The sequence below is a fragment of the Cygnus olor genome, chromosome Z (assembly GCF_009769625.2).
Source record: "Cygnus olor isolate bCygOlo1 chromosome Z, bCygOlo1.pri.v2, whole genome shotgun sequence".
NCBI lineage: Eukaryota > Metazoa > Chordata > Aves > Anseriformes > Anatidae > Cygnus > Cygnus olor.
The window spans coordinates 17,451,633-17,472,244 of NC_049198.1; the positions used below are offsets into that span (position 1 = coordinate 17,451,633).

The 20,612-nt window shown below is 38.9% G+C and overlaps 1 protein-coding gene across 2 annotated transcripts in view; it reads left to right on the top strand.

The window, feature by feature from the left end:
* Nucleotides 1-7,860: 7,860 nt before the first annotated feature.
* ITGA2 (integrin subunit alpha 2) overlaps nt 7,861-20,612 on the top strand; it is a 66,316-nt gene continuing 53,564 nt past the window's right edge. The window contains exon 1 of one of the 2 annotated variants that reach the window (XM_040542247.1): nt 7,861-8,186. In XM_040542247.1, the coding sequence (XP_040398181.1) occupies nt 8,147-8,186 (40 nt within the window). In that variant the 5' untranslated portion in view covers nt 7,861-8,146. The remainder of the gene's footprint in view (nt 8,187-20,612) is intronic. The other variant, XM_040542246.1, reaches the window with a different exon arrangement.

Here is a 20,612-nt window from a genome sequence, read left to right on the forward strand (position 1 = left end):
CACTCATCCAACCATCCTTGCCATCCAGTAACTTCTCTACAGAACTTACTCCTGTGACCCAAATATTCTGTTGTCCCACATCAAAATGATATTCACACCTCTCTCCTTATGATATAATAACTATTTGTATCAAAACTTCCTAAAAGGTAAAGATTGCACTCATATCACAGTTAAATTTAAAAAAAAATAAATTACAAAACACATAATGACTTAACTGTTATCAGATACTACTCTGATGGTGAGTCAGAATCCTGCAATAGCAACATCCTGTCCAGTCATAGGGGATTGCTTACCAACAGTCCTGCTATGTATGTATCTGATAATAGGAGTTTACTAGGCATTTTTGATGGGAGTACTTAAGTGAAAATCAGCTGCTTCTTTTTTTTTTGTTTAAAGTGATTTCCAATGAAATAATAATAATAATAATAATTAAAAAAAAAAAAAGGGCTATAGTCCATTTCACACGGCAAGGAGTGCAATATTATAGAGCAGTTGCACAGAAGAAGACTGTAACTAATAGTATTTAGCAGAAGCAGCCCTGATACTTCGGATTCTGAAAGCAATAGCAGTTCATGGAACATGTGTGATTTGAGCCTTGTAAGAATAAAATTCCTTTGCAACAAAGATTAAAGTACTGCTGAAATTTTAGTAACAACTGGTTGCTCAGAAAGCACAGCTAGATTCTTTTTGAATTCATTGATAAAGTGAACTCTCCTTGGTGCAGTCTTGTTTTTAATTACAAAACCTCAGAGCCGATATCCCAGAGGTGTTTGACTTCACTCCTTCAGTCAAAACAAAATTAAAAAAAAAAAAAAAGATGAATAAAAGAATGACCCCCAAGCTTTTCTTTCCTGGGGAGATATGTTGGTCCTTTACTACTTTACCGCTTGTGCAAAGCACTCCTCTGTCTTCTTTTCTCCCTCCTCATGTCTTCTCAGAAAAGATAGACATTCCTCAAGGGCTCACTGAATGTTACACTGCCTAGGTATTTTTAAAGAAATGTGAGAAGGAGCAGAAGTGCTTGAAGTGTATTGCACATTTAGATCTAGCAGGTCAGTTAGCTTGGCAAACTTTCTTCTTTCTGCACTGTTCACTTTCAGAGGTGGCTATTGTGAAATCTGGCTTCTCAGTTATGGTTCAGCTTGATTTGGAACTGCGAGTTACTGAGTATTTACTGCAAAATTTCATTTATCTGGTTCATTATTACGTATAGTTCTTAAGGCTTCTTCACGTTAACTGTGCCATCGTTACTCTTCCTACAGTAATGAAATAGGATTACTCTCTCCAGTGAAGTTTCCTTCATGTGGTCTTATGTTGCAGAGCCTTTGCATCTTATCAGAAGATCTCCTCAATTTACCCTAAAAAGGCATTTGAAGTTTTGCAATTGTGGCAGTCAATGTAGTCTGAGAAATATAATTCATTTTCCTTCCTTTTGGGGAAGTGTATACATGAACCTTGCTGAGTGTCCTCATCTTAATAGCCACTGATGCTCACTGTTGTTTGCCTGCTCATAAAACATCACTGATAAGAGCATATTTCTCTGGTCTCAGACATTTTACGTATGCCACTACAGATGCCAGCAGGTCTCAAGACTGCTAGGGTTCAGGTGAAACTTCCCTCAACACTGTGATCCAGAAAAAGTGCTCTGCTGATACCAGTGTTGTGAGTTTAGGGAATCTCGCGAATGTCAGAAACTACTGAGTTTAGGTTTTTTGCCATTTATCTGAGGGATCTGCCATTTGAGGATCTCAGATCAGAAGATTAATTCAAAGACTCTGGCCTCCTTTACAACATAAATTCCCAATATTTGAAAAGATGTCTATAGCTATCAGCACACAAGCATTGGCAGATATAGCTAGAGAGCAATACATGTCTTATAAGATACTGCTGCAACACATTTTGTTCTTTCATACAAAGCACCTTCAGATTTAATCATTTTTGAAGGCTGGCCTGTTTGCCAGCTGAGACTTTTTCTTGTAGGATGATAAGATTTTTGCAATCTGATAAGGAATAGTTTTGTACATCTGATCAACTAGATGACACTTGATCTTCTTACCATAATTTCCCCCCCACAATCTTGTCTTATATTTCATCTTTAACTCAAAGTTCAGTAGCAAATGGAAGGTAACTTAGCAAAAGATCTGTTAAGAATAGATCCAATTCAGCAGTTACGAACATACTGAAAAGTATTTTCTTGAAGACTCAGTATTATTTTTTGATAAGCTGCAAATAATATATGAAAAATAAAATAAAATAAAGTAAAATAAAATAAAATAAAATAAAATAAAGTGTATTAAGATTTTAATCAATTTCACCTCATCCGTTTACAAGTCATATGAGATTCTTTGGGATTTTTTTAAGGTTTGGTTAAAAAAATGCCTAACAAATGATTGAGCAACTCTTTGTGACAGACAAATAAAAAGGCAGAATGAATAGGTTTTAGTTCCACACACCAGACAACAACTAGGTTTTCAAATTTTCAAAGTAAAATTGTCGAAAATGTAAATAAAGGCATATTTTGAGCAGATAGAGCTCATCTTCTAATCATGCACCTATAATCCATAACTCCTGTCTGAGAAATATTTGGAAGAAGATACCCACTGTTGTTATCAGCTCAAGTGGTTATTGGAGCTGCATCAAGGTTAATGCTCTGGGAAGTAAGCTGAAGCCACTGAGGGAGAACACCAACTGTTCTACAGAGCACAAAATTATACAAATTTAGCAGGCTGTCATATTGGACCTCAATTTTGGATCAAAAATGAATGGCAACATTTCTTCCCTGGCTACCTTATTTCCCATGAGCATATTTTCCTCCACAACAGGCATAAGTTTTGCTCACCTATAAACAGAATCAGTAAAAATATGTATGTACCATGGTGGTAGGACATAGTTCCGTCAAAACAATTTGTAATAGGTTAGCATGTGCAGATATGTATAGACAGAAGCAGAACTGGAGAGGACACGATGGCCAAACTCTGCCTTTTGAGGGCTTTCTACTGAACCCTCTCATGAATATCAGTTTCGTATTTATTTTTCAGAGGACAGCCTGACCGTAAAGGATGTGAATATTGTTTCTGCACATCTGCTGTTCACATCAAAGCACTGGTATACTTCTCTTTGCCAGTAGTGAAAAGGAGTATAAAACTATGGCTCCTGTGTTTTCCCTTTAAAATCCCAAATTCACTTTTCAATCCTTTTTAGTTCCTCTGAGGTTCATATCAACTGGTGAAAATCAAGTGCATACTGACACAACTCAACTTTCAAACATTTTGCCAAGGTCTATTGTGAGTCTTTGTCATCTCAGTTATCCCTTTCTCTTCATTGCTGGCAGGTTTAGTGGAAAACAGATTACTCAGTTCAAAGTGTTTACTCTTCGTTGGGCTGTGTAACAAGATCTGTTAATCTCAAATCACCATGTAAGAAAATCCACTTCCCCACGTGGATTTGAATGATTCTTGGAGGGCCTAAGATGGATGGGGAGGTGAAGGAAGCGGCTCCATATGCTTTAAACTGATCTTTTTTTTTTTGAGAGGATTAACCTATCCGTCAGGATAAACCATGTCAATCATGTAGATGGTATATCATGACTTTCTAATGGAGGGCACTAAACACGGGAACGGGCTCTAAATGTGGGACTGTTTGCTTTGTAAGGGGTGTGCACATGTGTGTGCCTGGGCAGGGGACCTCACCATACTACTTTACATATTTTATTACATATTACATAGTACTTTATGCATCTGACACACCAGTCCTCCTGAACTAAATGACTTCTTTTTTAATTTAAGTCAACAGTGTAGGCACTTCTGAAACCTACACAGAGTGATTCTTCCTGTCCACCCTTTGCATGCAGAGGGTTTCAAAGGTGACTGAGAGTGTAGGATATTTTCATCTTTCACTAAACTTATGCCCTCTGTGCAGATTCCCAAGAGTGATGGACCATATACCCTCTTGAAAACACTTATTTCATCAATAATACAATATTGAGAATACAGAAATATATCTATTAAAGCCAAATCAACTATTACATTCTCAATAATGGCTTAGAATGAAGTCATAAAATGGGCTAAATACTAAAAATTGCCATTCCTTATAAATACTAAGAAGTGTGTCTTCCTGATTAGTCTTTGGAATTAAATTAACGGAATAGAAAACTATAAATTAGCCCAATTAGCCCAAGTAAAAGCACTAATATTGGCTCAGACCAAAATCTGTGTAATATGAAGTCCTGTCTCTGATGTCAGCCAAAGCAGATACCTATGAAAAAGCCTAAGACCTAGACAAGACCAGCTTCTCACCAGCACTGTTCCAGCCTCGAGCCTTTTTGCAGTTCAAGTTCTTCACAGGCTGGGAAGGTTTCAGTGTGTTTAGTAATCTGTTTCTTTGGCCACGAAGGGGAACCCGTATTAGCTTAAACTTCTACCACTCCATGGCACTGAGGTCTGCACCTGAGTACACTCTGGGAGAAAAGAAACATACCCTTTTTTCTGTGCTCACCTTTCTTCATGGTAGTTTTGTCACACAGCCCAAACTCAACTATTCTAGAGGACAGAGTATTACTAACCCCATCACCATCATCCATGCCCCTTCTAATACTATACATTCAATATTTCCTTTTAAGACACTCCTATTCCAGAGGTAAAAGTCCTAACTTAGACTTTGGATTGAGGACTTTCCTCACCTTCCATCCTCTGTCTCAAGCTTTTCTAGTTCTAACATAGCACTTTGAGTTGAATGAAGCAAAATTGCACAGTGTTTAAAATGTGTGTTTTGATCAGGAGAATAGCGAAGTGCTGGCTCATATTCTACTAATTGGCTAAATAATTCCTGATATGTCATTTGAGGTTGTTTTTTTTTGTTTTGTTTTGTTTTGTTTTTGACCTTCTAAAGCTTAATACCAAAATGGAATTATTACTAATGTATAAACTACGTCCTCACCACTACTTTTAGCATTCTCTTTTTGGTTTTTGATTGGGTTGGGTTGGGTTGTTGTTGCTGTTGTTGGTGGTGGTGTTTGGGTTTTGTTTGTGCTTGCTTGTTTGTTGTTTTTGTTTGGTTTTCGTAGCTCATTTTTCTTCCTTCAGTGCCTTCTTTTAATATAACATTTTTTGTTACAGACATGTGCCTGCCCAAAGTAATAACTGTTACTTGGTGGCCCTTCCCTCTAACATCTTCATACACATCAAAGGAGTGACCTGGAGCCATACACCTTGGCCTCACAGCCTGTAAATTGCATCATCTTCATGAGAGCCCCTCCCAGAAATAAATGAACAAAAAACTCCTAGGTTGTGCACAGCACAGAAACTCTGAGTGTGCAGCCACCCCTCACAGATGACAAAAAATGGAAATACCCAAATGTTTTTATGAGAAGGTTGCCATTAAGTTTTGATTATGTCATCATGTTAAATACATATATTGATTGCAAAAATTCCACAATAAAACAGATTAATATGCATCCACAATATTTTTTAATCAAATATTTGTGCAGCTTCTTTCTCTTGAAAATGCAAAAACTATAGTGAACTTTTTGTAGTGGCACTGATCAAGCTACTTGCTTCCCACAACACTTACCATGAAAAAAGAAAGCTCATTTGGCAATTGCCAACCAAACAGATACTTCTGAAGTGCAACTCATTTGTATTTGCATAGAACCAAGCCTGAAACTTTGCAAACCAGCTCGGGCAGATACAGCATTTTTGGCAAGTGTCCTTGTGATCACTGACGAGCAAGCACAACAGGGTGCTAGAAAGAACATCAGTAAATAGTGAAGACATGTAGAGCACAGAATGCTTGTCAGGCTCCCTTTTAAATTCCAAAAATAATGAGTACTAAGCTATCTTTTCTCTGAATTTTTGTTTGTTTTTGTTGATGAAATATATTAAGGAACAATTTTCTTATTTTTTCCTTCCTTCTTTCTTTCCCTAATTACATAAAGAGTATGTATAGTGTAGCTGAACAAATAAATAAATAATAATTAAAAAAATAATCTAAAAGGTGAAATACTGCACAGCACAGAAAATATGGTTTTCTATAATACACAATATGCAGTTCAGGATTATATGTTAGGATTATTAAAAAAATGCCTTTTAATCTATTTAAAACAAGTATTCATCTAAAGGTATATTGTTACAGAACAAAATAATTTATGCAGCATATATTCTCTTTAGACCTCTTCTTCACAGATACAGCCAAATATCAGTTTGGGAAGCAACACTCTGGGAGACAGCCTTTGTGTGTGTGTGAAACTATTTTTCAACATTGTGTCTGGATGAGGAAGAAAGTTTCGTATCCTGAGGGTGTATTTATAATTAGGATGATGTAACTGAATCAAAGACATTGTTCCTTAGGAAAATGAGGTGCCTTGGTCTTCATAGGCTATTTTAAGGTAGGGCAGAGCATGATTCTAGGTGTATTTGATTTTAGAAATCGTTTTTCCTATGCTCTGGTTTTTGTTTATTGTGTTTTTTTTTTTTTTTTTTTTTTTTTCTTTGTGGTAGTATAGATTTCCCTCCTTGTCCCAGAGCTGCACACATACTTACACACTCAGCATGGACAAGGAGAAAAGAGCCCAGAACGGTTACCACACCTGGCACTGGAGCAGATGTTTCTGCTTTAGGTAGCTGCTCCTTGAAGTGTGTATTTGCAGGGCTGTTGAGACACCATAAAGAGGAAATCGAGGGACTGCACTGAGACATGTGAGACATTGTCAGTAAACGATTGACTGAGTCCTCAGAGGAATGTTTCCTGATTGACTGAGTCCTCAGAGGGAATGTTTCCTAGGTCAGAACTGATGATGTGTTGGGAAGTGAGTCCATGTGTGAGTTCATGGGTTAGGCTGAGTAACAAGACTTTGTGTCCTTAAAGAGTAAATATGTGCAGGAGACCAATGTGAGTTATGCAGTGACAGGTCCCTGCTGTACTTCCATCAAGGACATTAAGTTTCTGATGAAGTTTTCTTAAACTATACATAGTTCCTAAAAAAAAAAAAAAATGATGTCCAAATAAATACCTGTTGAACAATCCATGTTAACAGGTTCTATAAGTTAACAGGCTCTGAAGTTAACATGTTAACTTACAATTCAAATTCACAGTATTAAAAAGACATAAGACAGTGAGAGAATACATGTATTTTTATAAAACTCCTGAAATAAAGCTATGGTCTATGTCACACCAAAAGGACTGTGATCTAGACGATGAGCAGGGGAAAGGAAAGAAACATTTCTATTTCAAGTTTCCAGACAAATTGCCTTTTTCACTCCACTGAGTTATTGACAGAAAGTTCAAATTTATTCACCAAAAATCATTGCTGCAAACACAGAATGTATAAAAACAGGCAGTATAATATAGGTTGTACCACAATTTCTGATACATACCAGAACAGAGGGATTGAGAAAAGGAAGGTTTCTCAAATACTTTGAATATAGTACACAAACAGACTGAAAGCTGCGCAGAATGGAGGTAAACCTGCACTTTGCGCTGATTTCTGATTTCTTTGCAAGCAGAATCCTCGCCTTCATATTTTTACAGGCTTTCACTCCCACTGTGTCCCTGGACATTGTCAGGGCAGTTAAGGCAGCATTTTGCATAGGCATCGCCGGGTCAGTCGGGTGGCAAGGCTCCCGCATCCTGTTGCACTCCTCACAGCTGAGAGCATATTCTGCAGAAATTTCATTTAAAGGAGAAGATGCCGGCTTAAGGCAATTGAGTACAAAGTGCTAAACTCGGTGAAGACAACCGCGCTGCGCTGCCTCGGCAGCCAACAATTTCACCACGGCTTGCAGCACTTTCAGCTGGCTCCAAAAGTGGGAAAGAGGACCCCGCCCCGCCTGCGGAGGATTGGCTTAGGGTACCCGGGGCTGCCTCCAGCCCGGTGCAGCCAGGAAGAGCGGGCACACACCGGGCACAGCCGCCCCTCGGGAGCGGCACCGGGCGCGGACCGCAGCGCAGGGTCTCCTCGGGGTGCAGGGGGCGGGCGGGACCAGGAGGAGGAGGAGGAGGAAGAGGAAGAGGAGGAAGAGGAGGGGTATTTCGGGGCGGCGAGGAGCAGGTGGCGCTCAGTGCCGCGCTGGGAAGCGGCCAGCTCGGGAGCGGAGCCGGCCAGGCCAACACGCACCGCACCGCGCAGCACCGCACCGCGCAGCACCGCACCATGGGCTCCGCGGCGCTGCCGCCGCTGCTTCTGGCTCTGGGTAGGTCTCAGCGCCGGGCTGCGCGCCTGCGGAGCGGGGCGAGGGGCAAGACGAGCGCGGAGCCCCTGCGCTGCCGTTTTTCACCGCGGCGCCGGGCGCTGCGCGTGTTACTGCGCTCATTTCTGGGTGCGATGCTCTGGGGCAGGCGCACAGCCCGTGCTCCGCGGGCAGGTTGGGTCCCTAAACTCCTCCCGGGTTGGCACCGGGTTGGTATTTCAGAAAAATGGTGGTGGTGGTGGTGCTACGGGGAGGGTGCAGTTTGCTGTGCGGGTTTGCGGCTGTACGGGGATTGTGGCTTTCCCTTTTGGGAAGGTTATACTCTTTGTTGTGAACCCTGCTCCTAATTTGCAAAAAGTCATCTAGGTCTAATCCCACCCTGCTGGGCAGATGTCTCTCCTTGGAAAAGGACAGGGAAACTTGAACCATCTCCTCCTTCTCTTGGCTGACTAAATTACCATTACATATATTTTCCTGGGAACTATAAGCCTTCATATTCACTTGCCATAAGCAAATTTCCAAACACGTTCAGAGTTTGTAATATTACTGTATGCTCTCTCAAACCCTTAATTAGCAAGTCACTGAAGAAGAGGCATAAAAATGAGTTTTCACTGATGAGCTGTTCCAACTTGTTCTTTCAGTAACTATAGCAAACACTGCAGTGGAATGTGAGGCTGCAGGGTATGAAATCAAATGCAATGATATTAACCTGTGATGAGATATACAGTATAAATACAACTTGGTAGTTTTCTTAAAAATTCTTAAAAGCATCAGGGGGAAAAACATCCACTCTGCACCTTTGCTTCATCCGTCTTTTATGTTCCTGGTTATGGTCACTGCACACCAGGAGCATTAACAGGCCCTGTCAGTCCCAGGCTAAAAGTCCTAGGACTGCAAAAGTTTGTCAAGCGGTGCTGAAAGCAGAAGGTAAGGACTGATTCTGAGAGCAGGATTCCCCTGGCAATGAGACTGACAGGAATGGGATAGGTCTGCTTTGTTCAGGCACTATCAATGATTCATCTTCATTTATACAGTTGAAAGCTGACATACTTTTGATTTCAGATCTATTGTGACATTTGATGTTAATAGATGTAATTTCTGCGTTAATACTCACTTTAAAGCCTTTTTTGATTTTACAGATCTAGAAGGAAAGTAAGGAAAAAGTAAGTTTCAGTAAGGGAGTGTTTTCTCTGAGTGGTTTAGTCCTCCTGCGATGATTGAATTCTGATGAACTCTTTAACCTTCAAAGGCAGTAGTCTTAAATTTAATTGGGCTACCTTAGGCCATCCAGCAAGAAAATACCCCAAGTATATTTTAAACTTGATTTTGTATGATATATTAATTTCTGAATTATCAGCTGTATTAAATGGGCCACATAAGCATATTGCTTTGTTGTATCTTCAAACTCAACTAAAAGTAACGCAACACTTGGTAAAGGTGTGGGTTATTTGTTTCTTTGTTGGTTTTATTTTGTGTGTATTTTTATGGTTGGAAAGTCATTAAGACTTTACAGATGCTACAAGAAGAAATAGAAAATGTAATAGAACTACCGTTTTGGTTTATAAACTTGTTACCAACTTGTTACTTGCTGGCCAAACAGTATACCTTCCATATAAGTAGATTCTGTTATGAGGGGTAGCACAGAAGTAGATTAAGTTAAGAGGAGTAACTTCATGGTGCAACCTATACCTGATGCTTTCTGTTGCGATACACTGGTTTTAGCTGTTTATAGCTTCACCACAAGTAATTCTTTAAATCTGCATTTTCAACATCCGGTTTCTTCCTTTAGGCTGTTCTTTAAAAATTGGAGCCAAAATAGCGCAGTTGTTCCTGAGAGTGATGCCAGTGGAAAATACAGTGCCTTTCCTGGGCTCAATATTGGTAACATTTACTTTGGAAAGCTCTAGTGCCCTCATACTTCAGAGCAGATATTTGAAATTTTCAGGAGGGTGTTATTCGCGTCGTCTTGAAACTGTACCCAAAGCTGGCCAAGAAACAAATCTTTGGAAAATTTAATTCCTCTGGAAAGAAATTGATTTTTATCAGTGTGGTTTTAACATAAATTCTGTCCATCCTTGATATGGAGCTCAGCCAGGCTTTATTTGCGATTATAGTTGCAATGGGCTGCATGAGGTCTAGGTCTATATCTGCAAACATGGTAACTGTCTCTTTTGTGTTCTTGTATTATTTGGTATTTTTACAGCAATCTCTGCTTTCCAGTTTTAATCTGGATCCTTCAGGAGATATAACTTTGTCATGTTCTTAAAAGCCCCACTCTGTCAAGCCTATATCGCTCACACTATTCCACTCTGAACTGAAAAATCCTAGCTAAATAAGAGTTATGCCTTTTGGACCACGTGTACCAGTTGGGGACCATAAGCTCTTAAGCTGTTAGGCCCAGACAGACTGGAGAAAGAAATCAGTCCTATGTGAAATTGGGAAGGGGTGGTTCTCTGAAACTTCATATAGAATCCGGAATTTCCAATTGTAATCTCCTGGTTTTTGTACAGTACGTATCTGATCCTTGCTGATGAAAAGCATCACATGGTTCCAGGAAGCAGCAGTGTCCTTCAGACTTCCTGGCAATGGGCTGCATGGTGAGATCTGTATAGTGAGACAGGGGAAGACCCCACGAACAGTCTTTTTCTTCTGATCAGTTTTGTTTAAGTCCCAGAGAACTGGTGACTATAAATATGGATGCTATGATAAAACAACTGAGACAAAGATGCAAAAGTTAGGAAGTGCAAGAAGTAAGTGAGCAACCTGGATTTGTCCCCTTTGCACATCCAGCACATCACACAGTGCTTTGAACCCAGGTCCACATCCTTTCTCCTTGCTGATGTGGCTGTCTGTGAACAGGTGAACGTAGTGATGATCAGAAAAGAGGTTGGGACTCCTGCCTCCCTTACTGTTGACATCAGAAAAGGGCCCTAAGAATGGGAAGAAAAGTAGGATGAAGAGAAAAGAAAAGATATATATGTATATATATGTATATATATATGTACATCTATATATACATACATTGTTCCTTGCAGAATTGGATTTTTTTCTGTTTTTTTTTTTTTTTTTTTTTTTTCTTTTGGACACAAAAAGCCAGTGCAATTTCAGGCGAGTCATTTAAATCAAATCTTTGACACGTGGTTGGAGCTTTTGTGCTCCTCTCTTTCTTTTTGCTCAGCCAGGGGTTCTCAAAACTGTAGCTGCATTTTCACAATCTGGTTAAGCTGACCTGAATGTGAGGCTGCTGCTGCAAGGACATTTCATCCTCTCCTGATTGCATGTTCCCACCAGTTTCCCCATGGTGCTACTGAAACGTGGTCTGGGGAACAGGTCAGGGACCCATTTGTCTGAATAATTTTTTCCCTTTTTTGGGCCAGGTCAGTTTTGGAGATCAGCTAACCTGATCCTGTTCATTTGAGCAGTTTGTTTAAGTGTTAGCACTGGCATAGGGGACAGTCAGAACTTGTAGCCAGAGGTGGGAGGGAAGCTGGAAAAGTTTCTTGCACTGGTAGCCAACACTTCCACTGGCTTGAGCTGCTTGTGAAAGTGCATCTTGACATGCAAGGCTGCTGTGTATTCACAGCTGTGAATGAAGTCAATGGAAATAGTATTTTGAATGTGCTATGTATTCTGAAAAAACAAGGTTTTAGCTGTATCATTAGATATCCAAAAGTGGTGAGTACTTTTGACCTCAACCTTTTTTTTTTTTTAATGAGGATCTCTTCACGTGAGTGTTCAAAAATAAATTCACAGTCATTTGCAAATACTTAGATGTTTATGGTCAAAATATGTGAGGATGAACACACAAGGAAGCTGCTAATTTGGCGAGTTAAGTTAGGAAACGTAAAAAGTACTAGACCATGTGCTGACCAGAAAGGAGAAAACTCTTAACTGAATAGCAAGTGAATATTGCCCATTTGGTAAAATAAATGAAGTCAAAAGTCCAGGTAAAAATGTAGAGTGTAATGATAACACACACAATCCACCATATCAATTTAAAGCTGTACAGCTCCAATCAATTTTTGCGTTTCTCCCTTTTTGTGATCATCTTTTGTCACCTTGCTGTTTTAGTATCCTACTTATCTTTTTGTTTAAAGTCATTCTAAAATCTGAAGACTGTTCAAAAGCAGGACCCAAACGTGAACTTTTCTGAAACTAAACCTACCTCTAGTTTTTCCTACGTTCAGAGAGCTTGTCAGGTAGCAGGAGTGTTATTATATATTATTCTTGGAGTTTTGCCTTTCACAGCATTGCACATTGAAGCAAGGCATCATTCATACTGTGTTACAGGACTTGTATTTTGTACAAATTACATTTAATTTAGAAAGTACACAGCGTATTACTGTCACACTCCTAAACACATTAACAGCTAATGTTTATTTGTACATAATTTGGGCAAAGCAAACATGAGATCTTACCAACAAGTTTTAACTATGTGCTATCTGATTCTGGAACAGTTTTTGAATTGTCCTATGCTTTTTATTATTATTATTATTTACTCAGTTGCAAAGAATTTTCATTTAGGAAGTCAAAGGACGGATACTTTTTGATTTCATTGTGTTTCTTAGTCACTATATAAATGTTATTCATTGTGGTCTTTCTTCACTGTTGTTAATTTTGAATGAATAAAAGTAGTTTCTGCATGTACTTTGTGTAATGTATTTTCATGAGGGCCGATAATTGGAACTGCCAATACAATGTCTTAATCTCCAAATGGGTAGATGTGAAAAAAACGCTGTCCTTTATGGGTAATGCAGGTAAAAGGGAGTTTATCCATCTTCAGACAAGTCATTTTCCCCAGCAGAAATCTTGGCCAGTCTCTCGTCACTGTTGTTATTTTCATTTCAAGGTTTCCTTTGTTAGGCTCTGTGCAGGCTGGTTCCCATTTCCATGGTTACCATGCTGAAATGCAGACAGGACACAGGCTGGCTTCTCATCGGAGTAGCCATGAACTTGCATACCAACACATGTTATCTGCTTGCTTTAGGACATTTCCATTAGCAATGTTCATGTTTAGGACTTCTTCTTCACAAAGTGATCCCTGGCCCTGTGATAAAGAGCTGTGTTAGGGTTTCAAAACCCTGCAAAGCAAGAGAAATTGAGTTGATAAGCTTTTTTTTGTGTACGTGTAAATAAATTGGCTGTACTGTTCCCAATCAAATTAGTCAAGGACATCAGAGAACAGTCTCAGCCTTAGTTTTCATTTCTGTTAAAAAGGATAACAGAGCAGGATTTTTATTTATAACACATTTAAGTGAAATACTGATATGTATCTGTACTAAAGGGGTATGAACATACCCCCTTTTCATGGCACTGATAAAAGGACAATAAAAATAATCGAATGGGAATATGCTGGATAAATGATAATTTCTGTCTATGTTAACTGAGTGTGAGTGTATATCTCTGTAAAGCAATATGAGATAATGTTCTTTCTGCTCATGCTGCACTCATTTTTTGGATGTGGAGGATACTAAAAGCATCCAGCGGAGTCAATATAAGCTGTGTGAACATTTACATCACTTCCAAATCAGGCTGGTATTTCTGAATTAGCAAATGAATTCAATATTCTGAGTGCCAGCAATTGTTACTTTGAATTAGTCCTCTGAGGATCTTGAAATACTATTCAGGGACTAAGTCAGTTTTATTTTCTCCTGGAGATGCATATTCTTCAAAAATCTTGTAGGACTTGCACACTAATCAGGACTTAAAAGAGGAACTATACAGGCAAAGAAATAAGATAAACACAGACTCTTTGCTGTATGAGCAAAGACATCTTGTGTTTAACTGAATGGCATGTGCATGGTTGAATGTCACACGTGATAAATGTCACAGATTCTTTTGTCCCTTTCAAATCACTGGTAGACAGGGTGAAGGGCGTGCAAGTTATGAACAGCTCTGGTGGAACTCTCCTGACTTCTTCCTGATTTATTTTGCCCTTTTAATCCTGCTTCCAAGTTTATCATTCTTCCTTTAGTTCATACAGGATATTTTTTAAAATCACATAAATCTCCTTGGTTAATATGGTTAGTTATTTCTTAAGAACAGAGGAAAATTACTGTTAACAACAAACTTCTGGAAGAGAGAATATTGCACAGTGAAGGGGTCGTTCTTAAATGAGATCTACCTAATGGAGTTGTAATAGAGAATAATGGAGGATGGGGCTGGTGGTAGGGAAGGGTTGATTTAGGTTTTTACGTTTTATCTGTCTATCTCATATATGGGATCCTTGTACAGGAAAGCAGGCAGCAGTTGATGCTACGTTAAGGCTGCAACACAAAACTGTATGAAATCAGTAGAGCTAAAACTACAGATGCATAGGCCACCTGACTCTCTGGATTGCCCAGTTAAGTATTAACTCAACCATCTGTAAGATCACTTATTTCACTGAGGAGTAATCAACCTGTGCTTGGTTTATGTGAACTTAGCGCACCAATGTTGCCACCTTTTGGGGTGTGAAGGTGCCATGCTCTACATTGCCTGCAGTAAGGCAGCTGCCTGGAGGTAAACCAGAGGGATTAGAAAATGGCACGTCTACTTTTTCCACATATGTAGCAGTCAATTCTAGTTTCCCAGCTGTTGTGACTATTCTGGTAGACCATAGAGAGTGCATGTCTCCCTCTGACTGTGAAAGTGCTCTGAGTAAGAAAGAAAGTGCATGACTGCTAAAACAACAAGTTGGTAAGTTACAGAACTTTAAGTCTAAATCTATGCTTGGCTACTTCTGTTCTCTTAGTGAGGTAAATGTATATACATAATTGTATAAATCAGGACAGCCTATGCCAAGAAATAGTGTCCTGATTTCTTAATAGTAATATGCTATGATATGCTAAGGAAGGTAAAACATAAAAAGTATCTGCTTCATATTGACCTGTCTGAATTAGAGTGTCTTGTTCCTGGTCACCTAGTGCATCTTAGACAATTAAGAAATATTCATAGAATCACAGAATCATTAAGTTTGCAAAAGACCTCCAAGATCATCTGGTCCAACCATCACCCTACCACCAGCATCACCCCTTAAACCATGTCCCTAAGCACCGCATCCAAACTTTCCTTAAATGTTTGCAATATATACAGGTCAAACTTAGACCAGCAGAAATTATTGACAATGAAGTAACTCCCTTATTAAGATGGGCAAAACAATAAACAGAGGAAAAAAATCAGCAGCACTACTTGGATAGTAGTCAGTCCTTTAGTAGTTCTCTTAATTAATAGTTACGTTATTTGTTCTATTCTAGCCAAATTTGCTTTCATTTCACCATGTCTATGTGTTCCCCTTTTTTGTTATTGTTTTTTTTTTTCTTTTCCAAAATGCCCAGAACCAGTTCAGCATATTGAACAAATAAGGTAAAGAAAATAGGAGTCTCTGGAGTTGTCTTTCACAGAAGTTGATTACAGGTACAATAGACTCTCGTTCTCTGAAGACAAAAAGCAACTGTTCTGCTTTTGTGGAAACAAATATTATCTCTAGAAAACTCTTCTTAGATGTACATGTGCCCTGCTCTTTGTGCCCAGATTGTACAATGGCTGCATTTTTCAAAAAAGATAATTTCTTTCTGAACTCTGATCAGAGATAGCATCACCCACCTGACCACAAGCATCTAGATCACTGCAATCCTGTGTATGGTCTGGAGGCTAGGACAGTGCACGATTCTGCCCCACAGCACCCAAAGTTCGGCACCCCTGCCCCGGCTGGCATGAGTCAGAGTGGCTGAGTTAGTGGAGAGTTTTAGGCACTTTTAAAGTGCGTGAGAAATATTTGCATGTGAAGTAGGAAGCCTCCGGAAGTCAAGCAGTAGACTGAGAGGGTATTTAAACTTTGTCTTCCTCAGACACCTGCTTTAGGTGTCTCCTTCCCCTGAGGTATAGGCTGGGGACAATTTTGGGGAAGGAGGCGTTTAGCTGAGCTCTTTTTCAAGTTGCTACCTGAGAAGTAATGATAATAATCACCTGGGACTTAGCTATCCCTTGAGGTGTGTTGCAGTGTGGGTTCACCTCTCTCACTTTTCCAGAATCATCCTCACTACGAGGCAGTAAAGCAGTCAAAGTGAAGTACTCTCAATCTCTGCTACTGAAACTGGTCTCTGCTCATCCCAGCACATGTCTGCAGGCAGACAAGCAAAGACACATCTTGTCTGTGGCCTTATGGCTGGGGCACTGGGCTGGGAGAAGAGTTCTGAGCTAGCCTTTTTGGACTGCTGGTGTAATTTACATTTGGAAAATAGGCAGTGCGTTAAAAAAAAGTACTTAGCTGTTTAGTTTAATCATTTACTTACTTAGAGCAGAAGTTATTTAATCCAGGAGTCATCCATCACCACTGGCCATGATAGCAGTGTGTGTCTCAGGTAGGATAATTTTGCTGTTTGGGGTGCTTCTGCACCTTTATGATATTCTAAGTATGTATATGACTTTACACTACAAAACCTGGGAGACAGGTGATTTTAAGTTCAGTCTGGGTTAGGCAGCTGCTGAAGTCTGGGCATCCTTGAATTGTTTTTCTGATTTTAATGAGTCCACATTCTGCCTGGTGCCAGAACTGATGATTTCGATGTGCATTAAGGATGAATTTCAGGTGAGTGGTTGGGACCACCTACCATTCAGTCTGCTGGGCCATGAGCTCCCCTTCCAACCAGTGGATACAAGTAGTCATTAAGTCTGCTATAGGAAAACAAAAGTTCTGATAATTATAGCTCTTCCAACTATTGTATTATATATCCTGTGGTGCTTTGGGCTTTTTTTTTGTTGCAGGAAGCTAATGTAGTGAAGTTGTTACAGCTGATGCAGTTCTTGTATACAGCACAGAGAGCTGAGCTCCTGGCTAGTTCTTGAGAAGCAGAGATAGGGGATCAGGGCATTAAATGTGGTGTCCTGATGTGATCGTGATGGTAGAGTTGCTCTCAAGTTACGTCAGTCCTCATGCTGCAGGCTGTGACACTGGATCTGTCATGAGGCAAGTCCCTCAGACTTTTTCTAATTTAGCCTTTTCAGGTGCTATAATATGATATGATTTAATATTCTTATGGGATACACACACTGAAATTCTCATATAGTCTATAGAGTATGCTATGCACAGGAAAATATAGATCACTTTGATTGTTTTTGGTGTTCTTGGTATCTGTGTACAAACATGCGTGTTCATCTGTGTACAAACAGGCTTTCATAAAAGCCAAAAAGAGCAAATGCAGAAAATAGGATACAGAGATAGCAGTCATATTGGTTTCTGTATGATGACATGCATTTCCTCTTTTACAGTCCTAATGTAGCACATGCTGCTCTGACTATATTTGGAAATATTGATGGTTTGAAAAAAGGGTCAACAACTGATAATGTGAGCATGAGGGAAGAGAAGTTGCTGGAGTGAAAATTCCACATGAAAAGTCAGTTTTTGTCTCAGGGAAACATATGAAACTTCTTTTCATGATCATTAGTTGCGAAGCCAGTAACTTAACTGCACATGTAGCATATATGTGTGTACAGCTTGTTAGCCATGTGTACTTTTAATCTCTTTGTGGTATTATTGAGAACAAGTTGTGAGAGCCTAAGAGCTAAGACGAAATAATCCTGTGTTGTACCGAGATCAAGGAAGAAAAGAAAAAAGCTGCAAGTCAGTTTGTAAAGATGCAATTCCTGTCAGCTTTCTTTAAAAGAAAGTTACTCCCACTGGATTTAAAGATGGAAACATGCCACGATAATAAGTCTGAGTAGGTCCAAATACTTGCTGTCTTTATTAAAAACATGTAGGAAGTTGTCAGTCCAGCAGGAGCTTCTCTTTAGCGTGACTTTGGAATCAGTCCTTGTATATACAGTAGGTTGTTGAGATTTCTTAACTCCAGATGAAGAGCAGCATATTCATCTGCTTTGGGAATGGAGGAGACAACATGTAGGCAAAAAAGGAAGATATCAAGGTAGAGTCTTCAACAATAACTAATGCAGTGGTGGCTAAATTTATATAGATCTCGTACTATGTAGGAGTGCCAAAGCAGTAAAACAGACAGTGACTAGCAGCATTGTCCCAGGCTTTTCTACTTTTCATTCACAGTTTGTTGTGTTATATCTTGTTTGCTTTCATAGCAGGTTATTGGGAACTCTTCAGTGCAGTTTCTCATAAACAGCTGTAATTCAAAAGCAGTGACTCAGACTTTCACACACTCAGAAGCTTTCAGGCTCAGAGCTGACCTACTTCCATGAAGACACAGTTGGCCAACTAAGCTAAAAAGACTTTCTAGAGGGAGGGAGAGAAAGGAAAAAGGATGATTTATTACTGAATGAGACATTGGGCATTGTTTGTTTATTTTTTTATTTTTTTGGCTTCTAGTTTATTTCTACACTAACCTGTATAATCTCAGTTAATTATTAAATAGTTTGATATATTGTAGCTGATGGGAAGAAAACTTCGGTCTCAAGATAAAAGAAAATAAAACAAATAGATGAATGAATAAAGTTATCAGGACTTACCTTTTTAAGACTTCTGTAAACATGATGACATATAACAAAGTAATAAAAGGGAGGATTATTAGATATTCTGACTTCTAGTATGAAAGATCCAGTGTTGTGCCATTCACATACTTTTCTTCTGATTTCCTCTTGAAGGTTTACATTCTGTTTTTATTTATTTATTTTTATTTAGAGGGTTTTTCTCAATAAGAAATATGTTCAATTTAAAATAAAACAGGTTAACTGTGGTTATAAAAGCAGTGCTTCACTACGAGCTGAAAATTTCTAAGTGTTGTTGTGAGTGTATACTGATAAGGTTGTGCATATTGGAGAAAAAATACAAGTAATAAAGACGTATACAGCAAAAATCTAATAAGAAATTATTTTTTTACTTACCCTGACTTTTGCAGGTGAAGGGTAGTAAGCCTTTCCTGGTTAAATTATAAGTTGTCCTCTATTTTCTCTGCTATATGTAGTTGGATTCTAATGTATGAGTATACTTGCAATACACAAAATTGTGTTTCGTATTTACATCCATGTACAGAAAATCCCAAAACAGTGCAACCAATATAGAACTATTTATTTTATGTTAAAAAGGACTTGGTTTGATGTCATTACCTGTGCACGTACACAATGCACATAGCAGTAGAGTAAAGCAGATCACACTGAAGACTAACATGTCGGTAAAAGAAAAAAGTGTTTTTTGGCTAGATTTGCACCTCAAACAAGCTCATTGCAGTGATAATTACTTGGTGGCTTCCAGAAGGCACAATGAAGAATTATTGAGAATTATTGTTCTGATAACATAGGTTTTGAATAGTAAGTATAGTAGGTTTTGAATAGTATTTAGGATAAGAATACTCTTATACTAAAAAGCTTTTTTTTTTTTTAAAGAAAATAGCACTGAATATATTTAATAGGAAGCAAATACTACTTGACTGCCCTCTTTCATAACTTTATTACTCTCTCTTCCTGCCTTCATTCCACCTTTCTGGCCAGTATTTAAAGGACAGTAGGTGATTCACAATGTGAGTGCCTGTAGATGCCTGTATTCCCCTGCTAACTCTAGAACCTGTTAGCCAAATTCAGCTAATTTTTGCAGAGGAATGAAAAAAAATAAACAGATGAGCATTGGGGTGAGACAAAAGTGCCTTTACAAGTTCCCTGACAAATAAGGAGTTCCAATGTGAGCTTGCACAATTGCAAAAAACTCACCCCAAAGAGAGCCCCTAGAATTCCTTCAGAGGTAGAGAAAGCTGGAACTAGAGCGTATAATTCACAGTGTGATGAAGCCAGAGGAAACCAAGAGTTAAGTTCTCTCTTCCCTCCCACTACTTTCTTTTTCCCTGTCCCCACTGAGGGCTAGCAGGTTCCAGGGCACTGCTGATGTATATTATTTAGAGGAAGAAATCTTTAGGACTAAAGGGAAAACTTTTTCTTCGTAGAATCCTTTTCTATGTAGCAACTATTTTGGAGCAGGTTAACATGAAATGCAACTTAAAGTATTTACTATTTCCAGAAGACAGCTTTAAAAAAAAATACTAGACCAAACTGTTAAGGAGATGTAGGCTATACACATCTTACTGGCTGCTAATTTATGAAACTGCTTCAGGAAGCAGACAATAATCCGTTGGGGTTTTTTGATCCAAAGCAATACATGGACTAAAAAGCTATACAAGGATGTTTGTAATGCAGTCGTGCTAGGTCATGGCCTTTGTCTTCTTCAGTGACTACGGGTTTAGTCCTTCCCAATCCTTTACTGTCTTATTATTATTATTATTATTATTATTATTATTATTATTATTATTATTCCCCTGTATTTGGATGTTTTCCTAAATGAGTTACCACTATTTTGTAAACCTTATGTAACATACAGAGAGTTAATTCTTGTGCTTTTTTTTTTTTTTTTCTTTTTGAACTTGGCAGTCCTTTCTGTTCAGTTATGAACCTGGCAGAGGTGCGCTGTTGATGTTGGGTGTGTGTTTACTGGGTTCTGCT